General features: G+C 56.6%; 1 protein-coding gene across 1 annotated transcript; it reads left to right on the plus strand.

The window, feature by feature from the left end:
- The first annotated feature begins 628 nt into the window (after nt 1–628).
- On the plus strand, nt 629–8,519 carry LGI3 (leucine rich repeat LGI family member 3). The gene is made up of 8 exons (XM_045879988.3): nt 629–1,153; nt 2,032–2,103; nt 2,934–3,005; nt 3,343–3,414; nt 3,541–3,612; nt 4,218–4,387; nt 4,531–4,695; nt 6,793–8,519. The coding sequence occupies exons 1-8, from the start codon at nt 948–950 to the stop codon at nt 7,608–7,610; spliced, it is 1,647 nt and encodes a 548-aa protein (XP_045735944.1). The 5' UTR covers nt 629–947; the 3' UTR covers nt 7,611–8,519.
- The last annotated feature ends 2,905 nt before the right edge of the window (nt 8,520–11,424 follow it).

An 11,424-nucleotide genomic window follows, 5' to 3' on the forward strand; every position in this document is an offset into this window, starting at 1 on the left:
TTAAGTACATAGAATACATAACACACAGTAGATGTGACATCAAGCTGGGCTGCTTTCCTCTTATTTTGGGCCTCAGTTTCCTCATTTGTGACAAAGAGCTGTACTGGAAAATGTCCAGGGCTCTACCCAGCTTCAACAGTCCGTGGTTGGGTAGGGAGAGATGTTCCAGAATTCCACACACTCCCACTCCAACTCAGTGACAAACATTTCCCTTTTCAGCTCACAGAGACACAAAGGCACATTCTGTTCACTGGCTCGTGGACACACATGTGAACACAGCTACACACACATGTCGCTGATGACACACCCATGAACTCTTGTTTAGAGGATGTGTCCCCCTGAGGGCCACGACAGAGGGACAGGCACACAGAGACACGTGGACCCACAATGCGGAAATGCCCCCACCAGGCGATAGGGGCCTGAGTGCAAGGGGCCGTGCAGACGCGGAGGAGGCACATGCACACCTCGCACACCTGCACTCACGACAGCCTCCCTGGGTGCCGGACATGCAAGCAGACGGCCCCCCGGAGACCCGAGACCGCTGCTAGGACGCACAGCGGCCAGGGCCGCAACCACTCCTTTCTCGGGCTACTCCCAGCCCGGGACTCCCCCCGTCCCCGCCCTGCGCCCTGCGCCCTGCGCCCTCCGCCCTCCGCCCTGCGCGCGCCCCCGCCGCAGTCCGCGTCCGCCCCCGCCGGTCAGCCCGCGCTCGGCTCCGGGCCCGCGCAGCTCTCCCAGCCGGCGCGCGAGAACGAGCAGGGGAGGGGACGGAGCCGGCGCCCGAGGGCTGGAGGAGTCCGCTCTCCGCAGCGGGCGGCCGGGCCCCTAGCTGCGGCAGCAGCCGGCGGCGGCGGCGGCGGCCGGGAGGTGCCAGCCCGCGCTGGGTGGCGGAGAGCCCGCGGGGCGGGGGCTGCGGCCGGTGGTCCGCGAGCGAGCTTGCAGGCAGCATGGCGGGGCTGCGGGCCAGGCGGGGCTCCGGGCTCCGGCTGCTGGCGCTGTCCGCGCTCGGCTTCTGCCTGATGCTGCAAGTCAGTGCCAAGAGGCCCCCCAAGACGCCCCCCTGCCCGCCCAGCTGCTCTTGCACCAGGGACACCGCCTTCTGCGTGGACTCTAAGGCAGTGCCCAGGAACCTGCCCTCCGAGGTCATCTCTCTGTGAGTGTCCTGCCCTGGCTTGGGAGGTGGGGGAGCGGAGAGAGGGAGCAAGGCAAGAGCCCTCTGCGAGTGGATGCATGCTCCCCCTCTACAAAGTGTGGGGGGCAGGACTCCAGGGGTCCTCAGGATTGGAGATTCAAGGCATCAGCCGGGCAGGGAGTTCTGTAGTCATGCAGGCTCAGCAGCCATGGCTGGGGAAAACAGGAGTTTATGGCCAAGAATGAATCATCACCACCATCAGCTCGGTGAGACCTACTGTGTGCAGGGCTCCGGCCATGGGGGGAGGGGTTGTTTACAAGAGCATGTGGGCCCCTGCCTGTGATGTCACACCAAGGGCAGAAAGGCTTCTTGTTGGGGGGAGGGGTAGAAGTGACATGCACCCGCACAGAGCCCTGGCACCGGGCAGCCGCCTTCCACTGGTCTTCCATCCACTCTGCACTGGGCCAGCCAGCCTGTCACTTGCAGTAAATGGCCTCAGGGACTAGATGGGCTGTGCGGTCCTTGAGAGCAGGATACTAATCCCCCACCCCCATCCCAGTGTCCCATCCCTCAACTGCACCCAGCACACGGTGGGTGTTGGGATGGTCTTGAAGGTGTGGGTACTGGAACCTTCTTTTGGCGAAAGGGGAAGCTCAGCCGGGGGCCCCTGGTGCTCAGGGACGTGGCGGGGGGTGGGGGGGGGGGGGAGTGATGAAGGAAGGCAATGACTTTTTCATAAAGAGAAGAGAAGGGTGGCCCCAGATAGGGGGCCTGGGCTGGTGAAATGGGGAGTGTCCAGGCTAAGTGTGTGTAGAACCATTGCCCTGTTCACCTTGTGTGCCCTTCCACCCCCAGTCCCTGCAGAGTCCCCACAGCACTGACCCCACTGTCCCCTGCAGGACCCTGGTGAATGCTGCCTTCTCGGAGATCCAGGATGGAGCATTTTCCCACCTGCCACTGCTACAGTTCCTGTAAGGACAGGGCCTTGGGGTAGGGCAGGTAGGGGGTGGGGCAGTGGAAGAGGACAGACCCTGGACTGGGGAGAGCCGAGCAAATGCACGTAGCCATAGCCATCGCAGGTGAAGATGCAGGTGTCCCTTACTTTTGCTGGCCAGGAGAGCCACAAAAGGTGGAGCGGCATAGAGTCAGGAAGGGTGCAGGGAGCAGCAGTGGGGAGAAGGAAGGAGGGGGTTGCATGCAAAAGCCAAGAGTGGGTGTTTGGGGCCCAATTAGGAATGGAGACCCAAAGAAATTGGGTGCAGTAGCTTGGGCTGGTGCCAGAAGGTGGACGCGGCAGGGGAGAGGGGTCATCTTAGAGACAGCTGACCCCAGGGACCAAGATTTGAAGAAAGAGCTGGGGGTTGAAAGGGAGGGAAGTGGGGGGTGTGGAATTTTAACAGTGGCTGTTTCTGTTTGAAGCCCCAGTCGCAGGAGAGAGTGCCTTTGAGTTACCCCAGCTCCTTTTCACCACGGGTTACCCTCAAACTCACCAGCAGTCTGAGAGGGACTGAGTGAGCTGGGGTGAGGGAGGGAGACAGACAGTGGAGATGGAGACAGAGACAGAGAGACACAGTGGGGTGACAGGAGAGATCTGCCCCTGACTGTTTCTACCGTTGAAGCAAAAAGCTTCTGGGCCCAGAACAGGCTCCTGGCTGGTCTTGCTGCCGCGCTGCTCTGGGGTCCCAAGGTGGGGCAGCAGGGCCCTGGGACTGTGAGGAAGCCCCAGGGTGAGGCTGCAGACTGGGGGGCTGGCACAGTGGGCACACCCTTGGAAGCTCTAATTCCCCCTCTATCTCTCCAGGTTACTCAACTCCAACAAGTTTACTCTGATTGGAGACAACGCCTTCACAGGACTGTCGCACCTGCAGTACCTGTGTGTGGCAAGGAGTGGGGAAATGGGAACCAGAAGGGAGGAGGGAGCCTGGCCTGGGTGGGCTGAGAGGGCAGGTTGAATAAGGAAGGCTGGAGGAAGGGGGGAACGGGGAGGGAGAGCCCTTGAATCCTCTGACTGCAGGACCCAAGCAGAGGGTCATTTCATCCATCCCTCTGCCTAAACTATCCTGCCCGGATGCCCGGTCACCACAGGCTTCATGTCACCAGAATCAGAATGGAAGCCTGTCTCAGGACCATGGGCAGGAATCTAGGTGGGGCAGAGGGAAATAGCTCTGGGATACTGAGTGGCATCTAAGACAAATTCTCACTGTCTCCAGCTTCATTGAGAACAATGACATCTGGGCACTATCCAAGTTTACCTTCAGAGGACTCAAGTCTTTGACACACCTGTGAGTACATCATGGATACACACACATGGGACCCAAACCCCGCATCTCCTGTGGCCTTTGGCCTCAGTCAGGTGACCCAGGGGTCTCTTGTGAGATCTTCAGGTGACCCAGGGGTCTCTCTTGCAGATCACTGGCCAACAATAACCTGCAGACACTGCCTAGAGACATCTTTCGGCCCCTGGACATCCTGAGTGACTTGTAAGGCCGAGCCCTACCTCTTTCGACAATGCCACAGAGGGGTGCATCTCAGGAGAGGGTGGTGTGGGAGCTAGAATTGGGAAGATCCTAAGGTCTTCAGAAGCTGGGAAGGCTTGGGTTTGGGGACGCCTCCTAGAAGGAGATACACAACATATATGTATATGTTTCTTAAACATGTGCTTTTTAAATGTATGTTTGATTTGAATGTACATTAAAGTCCTATAGCATAGCCACAATCGTTAATCAGTATTTACACAAGAAAAAAAACAACAACAACAAGAACCCAGGATTGTGGAAGGTTTGAAGGAACTGAGATGCAACATAGTTGTACAGGTTATACCCTGCAAAAGGCACCTGACCCAGGAGGCCAGTAGGGACTGAAACTCGGCCCCTACTCTGCTGGCCAAGCACATGTCCATGGGGGTGCATCTAGCCCGAGGGGAACTTTTCTCTAATCTGTGCAAAGATGCCATGTGAGCAGCGAGGAGCAGCCTTGATTATACCCACTTCCAAAAGCCTAGCGAGCCCGGGGCCGGGGGGGCGGGGGGTAGAGCAGCTGGGACCCTCTTCATCTCTGGGTTCCCTCCATCCCCCTCACGATCCAGGGACCTGCGGGGTAACTCGCTCAACTGCGACTGCAAGGTGAAGTGGCTGGTGGAGTGGCTGGCGCACACCAACACCACGGTGGCCCCCATCTACTGCGCCAGCCCACCCCGCTTCCAAGAGCACAAGGTGCAGGACTTGCCGCTGCGGGAGTTTGACTGCATCACCACGGGTAGGAGGTGCCCCCCCACCGCAGGCCTCCCCAGGGCAGCTCCTGGAAGCACCCCCAGCCTCCGCCTTGCCAGTCCAGCAGCCCTTATCCCCCAACAAGCTCTTACCCTTCTTCTTCCCACCCCTCACCTCTCGTCCCTGCAGATTTCGTGCTGTACCAGACCCTGTCCTTCCCAGCGGTGTCAGCCGAGCCCTTCCTCTACTCTAGCGACCTCTATTTGGCTCTGGCCCAGCCAGGTGCCAGTGCTTGCACCGTCCTCAAGTGGGACTATGTGGAACGGCAGCTTCGAGATTATGATAGAATCCCAGGTACCTACCCCCGGCCTGGCTGTGGTGGCCCCCCCAATGCGTGGCCTCCATTGTTCCTCCCCACTGAGTTCCTAGGGGTAGAGGCAGAGATGAGACATGGTCTCTGCCCATAATAACTTTCCAGTCTTTGGGGAGAGGCCAATACATACACAGAGAACATCCATATAATAGGTGGGTATGAGGAGGGAGATATGAATATGATGCTCTGGGACCACAAAGGAGAGGCCTACCCTGGGCAATCAAGGAAGTCTTCCTGGTGGAGGGGATGCCTGAGCTGAGTCTTGAAGGGTGGGGGAGAGTCAGAGGTGATGCCTAAGTGCCTGGCTTAAGTACTGGGTGGTGCCAGTGAGCCAAGAAGGAGATAAGAGTGGCTCGTGAGCTCAATTTGGGATCCACTGAATTTGAGCTGAGTCTAGAAGGCTGAGGGAGACTTAGCTCAGAGAAAAAATGTGGGAAGGGTATTCTGACAGCGAGAATAGTATGAGCAAATTCAAGAAGGTATGCAACAGCTTAGTGCATGAGTGCGTGCATGCGTAAACCACAAACAGGTCATATGACTACGGCATAAGGTTCAAGGTGGAAAGAGGCAGATGAGACCCAAGAGACATGAGGACCAGGTTACAGGCAGGCTTTGAGCAGAGTGTGTTAAACAAACCAACCAGTATTTTAGCACACTCTCTCTGTATAGAGTGTGGTGAGTGGCTTGGCATGGGACAAGACATGTGGGCACACTGTTAGGGGGATGTGCTGGAGCATGGACTGGGGCAACAGAGGTGGGGATGGAGAGAGAGATTTAGAATGGAGGAGTGAACTGACACAAGAGGAAACAGAAAATTTAAATTACCCTGCATCTCTGAAATAATTTGAAGTCTTTATAAAAAAGAAACCCTTCCCACAAAAGAAGACTCCAGGGCCAGATGGTCTCCTTGGTAAATTCTAGAAAACATTTACAGAAGAAATAATAACAATCCTACACAAACAGTATTAGAAAGCAGAAGGGAGGGTTGACAGGACTTGGGACTGATCAGCTGTGGGTGAGTGAGGGACAGGGAGGTGTTGGGGATGGCTCCAGGTTTCTGGATGGGGCTCCTAGGTGGAGCCATAAACAGAAATTGAGAACACAGAGGAGGAGGAGGAGCAGGTTTGAGGGCAGATATGTGCCCAGTCATGGCCAGATGGAGTTTGAGGCACTCTTGGGGGTGTGGGCATGGAGGGTCTGAGCTGCAGCTTGGGAGCTGGGGGATCCTGAGTATCTGGGCAGGTGGAACAAGGCTGTGGAAGGGCTTTGGGGTGACTGCCAGAGCCCTGGGGTTCAGCATGGGCTTTCTTGGGGGGAGAGGTGGAGAGGAGGAGGGTGGGCAAAGCAGTGCTGGGAAGGAGGAGAGGAGAGGTAATAATTAGGGACACCAGGACGGGTGAAGAGTGTGGCCCCGTGTGCTTCGGGTGCCTGAGAAGGGGTAAGATCAATCTGGTTGTTGAGAAAAAGTACATTTGTGTGGACATCTTGTACATAAAAGCCCCTTCAAAAGTGGGAATTCTTAGGATAATGTGTTTTTATACACAACTATACAAACATCAAATTGTCATTGTATGTACCTTGGCTCTATCACCTGGCTGTGGATGGGCTCAGACTCTTCCTTCTTCTGCTGCCTGGCATCTGGCCAGCCAGGTAGCTTTAGGCAAGTCCCTTAGACTCTGAGCCTACTTATTTCCATGTGAAATGGGCAAAATAATAGGATTCATTTCAGAGTGATTAATTGAGGCAATCTGTTCACACTTAGCACAGGGACTTCACAGAACAAAAATTCAGTAATCGACATTATGGATAAACAACTGGTCAATATCTAGGGACACCTATTTTGTGCTCAGTGTCAGCTGATATTTAAACCCTGGGGGCAAGGGTGGAGGGAGAGTGACGCTGAGACAGATTATTAGCTGGGAAAAGCGGATGAAGTTCAGTGAGAGGGAAACTGTAGCAGAGAGCCTTAGTTCTGGGCCAGCGTTGGAGGGGAGTGGCCCCCTTTTCCAGGGGCGTGGCATGCGGTGGGCCCGCTGTTGCCTGACCCTGCCTGATGCTGCTTCTCTCCATCCCGGCAGCCCCCTCTGCCGTGCACTGCAAGCCCATGGTGGTGGACAGCCAGCTGTACGTGGTTGTGGCCCAGCTGTTCGGGGGCTCTTATATTTACCACTGGGACCCCAACACCACACGCTTCACCAAGCTGCAGGACATCGACCCACAGCGCGTGCGCAAGCCCAACGACCTCGAGGCTTTCCGCATCGACGGCGACTGGTACTTTGCCGTGGCTGACAGCTCCAAGGCGGGTGCCACCAGCCTCTACCGCTGGCACCAGAATGGCTTCTACTCCCACCAGGCCCTGCACGCCTGGCACCGTGACACTGACCTGGAGTTTGTGGATGGCGAGGGCAAGCCACGGTTGATTGTGTCTAGCAGCTCCCAGGCGCCTGTCATCTATCAGTGGAGTCGCACCCAGAAGCAGTTTGTGGCCCAGGGCGAGGTGCCCCAGGTGCCTGATGCGCAGGCCGTGAAGCACTTCCGTGCTGGTCGCGACAGCTACCTGTGTCTCAGCCGCTACATCGGCGACTCTAAGATCCTGCGCTGGGAGGGCAGCCGCTTCTCTGAAGTGCAGGCTCTGCCCTCCAGGGGCTCCCTGGCCATGCAGCCCTTCCTCGTGGGCGGCCGCCGCTACCTGGCGCTGGGGAGTGACTTCTCCTTCACGCAGATCTACCAGTGGGACGAGGGGCGCCAAAAGTTCGTGCGGTTCCAGGAGCTGGCTGTGCAGGCCCCTCGGGCCTTCTGCTACATGCCTGCTGGGGACGCGCACCTGCTCCTGGCCCCCAGCTTCAAGGGACAGACGCTCGTGTACCGACACATTGTGGTGGATCTCAGTGCCTAGAGGGGTGCCGAGCCTCTGGGTGCCCAGGCGGCCCCTGGAGGCTGAAGAGAAGTCTCTGTGAGCAGCATGTGTGCTTGTGTGAAGACACGTAACCAACCTGCATACATGGCCTCACAGACACCCCCCTCGCCCCCCCCCATGAGCATGGGCACACACTGTGGGCAGGCCCAGGGGAGACACTCATACCGTAGTTGTCATCAGCATGGAGACTTGTAGATGTGCCAGGCAACCCAGCGGCCCTGTGCCCTCTCATACGTGGACATCTGCCAACCCCACACTCTACCCGAAGACCACCCCCCTCCTTGATCAGCTGCTTTCCCCGGACTCTGGCCCCAGGGGAGGAGTATGGGGGTGCAGAACCACCCCCTCCCGTTTTTCAGCTTAGCTTTCCTACTCTCTGATCTCTTCTGTTGGTGCTCCAGGTGTCTGTTTACCTGCTCATGCTCAGCACGGCAGCCCGCGGCCACATCCTTCACGCTGCTGGGCTCACTCACCCGCGCTATGCTCCTTCTGCATGCACACATGGACGCTGATGGACACCCTCAGTTACACACACACACCCGTTGACTCTCCCATTTCTGTGTGCACACATGCAGATTCAGTGCGGCCTAAAGAGGCTCTCCTTCATCACCTTGACTCTCTTCTTAGAGAAGGCACATGGTACCTGCCCTCCTCGGCTCATCCCTGGTGTGCCCACCCTGTAGCTCATAGGATGGGAATGGTGGTGCGAGCCTCTGGGCACAAGCTTGATCTCCTGGGGGCAAAGCCCCTCTGCCCAAAGCAATAACAAAGCAGACCCTGAGTTCTTCTGAGGGCCCTCTCTGTTCTCACTGGAGTTTCCTGCTCTGACTTTGAATTCAGCTCACCTGTGGACGGGAGACCACCCAGATAAAAACCTTTCAGCTTTTCTTTACTGTGACCGCCCCAGCTTCAGACCATCCCCTGTTTCAGCCCCGCCTTTGGGATGTGGACCTTGAGCAGTGTAGGCTCTGTGAGGTGGGTCCAAGTGCTGGCCGAGCCAGGGCCCCGGCAAGCACCCGAGCCAACTGGGCAGGTGCCAAGAGTGGAGGAGGGCTGGAGAGCGTCTTGGGGATCCCGGTACCTCTCCAATCCACAGAGGCAGGGCCCAGGAGCATTGCCTCCTAGTGCAAGCTGAGTGGTGGAGGGGGTGAGGGTCCGGTAGAAGCAGCACGTGGGAGCCAAGCTCCTGCTGCCCTCTGCTGTGTGCTGGCAATGGCTTGGAGTGGCAAGGCCAGCGGAGAAGGCATGGGGTGAGGTGGGCAAACTTCCCTGTGCCCAGACTGTGGAGGGCCTACTGGGGCACGATGCCCAGGGGCACTTGGGGGCAGTGTTATGACTCACTGCTGCAAATAAAAATTTCCCACCCCATTGCTGGCTCTCAGGTGTCCAACGGCTGCGGTCACAGGCCGCCGTTTCATTCAGAACAGAGCCAAGGCTGTGCTCTCTGTCCCTGCTGTTCCCAGGCAGCCAGCATTAGCTTTCAGACCTCCTTCTTCCTTGCTGTCTTTCGGAAGAGCAAGTGGGTATCCCACGGTCAGCTGGTGCTGGGGTCAGGAGTTCACGATGATGACACTCGGGTGCGGAGCAAGTGTGACTAGTCTCTACCACCTGGGGCTGACTCATAGCCCAATTGTTCCTTCCTGGAGATCACAGTCTTGGGGCCCACTGAGACTGGGCTCTGTCCCTCCGTCAGGTCAACTCCCACCAACATGGCCAAAGACAAGCTCAGCAGTCCCTCCACTCCTCTCCCCTCCGTTCCATTGCAGCTAGCCCTTGCCCTAGGTGTGAGATTTCGAGCAAGTCCACTGATTTCCCTAGCCCTCAGTTTCTCCTTCTGTAAAGTAGACACTAAAACCTACTCTGTCAATTCTTGATCCTGCCACTTTGCGGCAGGGGCGGCCTCAACCATGATACTTAGCCCATTTGTATCTCCATTTTTCTCATCTGTAAAATGTGGATAATCAAGATACCTAGCTGACAGAGTTAGTGTGAGATTTAAATGTATGAATTATATGATACATTCACATATGGAAAGCCGTGGAATAGTGTGTCTGACACAGCATTGTGACTCGTATCAGTCTTTAGGACTCTGTGAGGTGCCGAGGTGGCTCAGAGAAGGGTGCTTGGTGGGAAAGGAGGAGGTTGGTCTTTGGGGAGAACTGCGGTCTGTGGACTAGGGCTCCTCACCCTCCAGTCTCAGAGCCCCTGGGCCCTCTGTCTCTCCTGTAGCGGCAGCTGCCCCCCGCAAGCCTGCCCCCGACCACATTCGTGTGCTCTTGGCTTAGCAGATGCCCCTCAGGACCCCCAGCCACACTGTCCTGCTTTTTCAAATGGGGAATGGGCCCTCAGGCTGTGCCAGGGAGAAGTTGCTGGGGTAAGTGGGTTGAGTGTCCCAGACACGTTGGTACTCTGTTGCCTGGTGGAAAGATAAACATTCTGTCACTCTCCCTGGAACTCCCAGCGGTGGGAGACAATTCTCCCCTTGAATGCCCAGCTTTCTGCACATGGGGAATGAAGCCTGCTGTACGCCTGCCTGGTCACTTGCTCTGGGGGTCATCTGTGTGTCCAGAGAGTTGCTTAGCAACCCAGTGTAGCTGGGTGACTGTGTCAACATCTCACGGCCAAAGGCCATGAAAGACAGAGTCCTCTCACTCTGCACCCCTCAGCTCCCAGCACATGCCCCTCCACGTTGAGTCCTGCTCTCGGGAGCAGACCTCTGATGTCCCTTAGAGTCTCTAAGTGCAGTCATCAGGACCAGGAATCTCCATGTGAGAGACCTTCCCCATGGGGATGGTCTTAAAGTGGGCACAGGAGAGCTCTTCGCTAGCAAGTGGGGGTAGATGCTTATGTCAGGTCAGGTGACTCTGGAAGGCAGCCAGGGAGGAGGTGATTCTGCAGCAGGTACCAAAAGACCCAAGGTACACATGCACATAGTGAGCCCAGGCACTCTTACCTCCTGAGGAACGGGTGTTCCTTCCCTCTTCTGCAGCCCCCTGCTCCTCCCGAGCCCGCCCCCATGGGTCAATCACATCCTTCTGCTCCCAGGAGACAAGGATGTGTCTCCTCAGTTAAGCTCGACTTTCACCTCTATCACAATGTCGTGCCTAGAGATGGGTGGTGGGACTCTAGCTCTTGGAGTCTCTTGTTCTTCCAACATAGGGTAGGAGTGAGGCCCAGTGTGAGGGGGTGGTTAGATGGGAAGAGGGAGGCCTCAGGGGAGTTTCTCCTGTGGGTCAGTTTCACTGCTAGCTCTCACACTCAACAACACCAATAAAATGGATGATAGTAATTAAGACTACATAATTACCTCCTGTTTATTTATTCCCAGGAAGCCTCCTTTCCCTGGCCCCCATCATTACCTATTCCATCCTTTCAGTAGGTGATGGGTGTTAACTATGGCTCTAATAAAAAGTAGTAACTGTCCAAGTTTCCCATCCCCATGGCTCTGGGTAACTCTGATGTCTCCTTCACCTCAGCCCTGTGAAGCAGAGGGGAGGCTGCGCAGGGTACAGAGGCATAGTCCCCATTGTCAGAGGGAGGAATGAGGCACTATGCAGAAGAGATACAAAGAATGCAGTCCTACATGCAAAGTTCTAGAAGCAACAAAGCTTGCCTTCTCCTTCAAGCCTCCCACCTTCTTCCCCCTATACATCTGCCCCTGGAGGAGCTTCTCTGTTCCCTCTCCCCTTCCTGGGCCTTGCTCAGAAGACTGATCAAGCCAAGCATTCACCCATCACCCACATATCAGCCAGCAACCAGTGTGGCCCAGGGAATATATTTCCTAAATGGTAAA

This window comes from Mirounga angustirostris, unplaced genomic scaffold (genome assembly GCF_029215605.1).
Source record: "Mirounga angustirostris isolate CCGP_5_RB_7025 unplaced genomic scaffold, mMirAng1.0.hap1 SCAF_2, whole genome shotgun sequence".
Taxonomy (NCBI): domain Eukaryota; kingdom Metazoa; phylum Chordata; class Mammalia; order Carnivora; family Phocidae; genus Mirounga; species Mirounga angustirostris.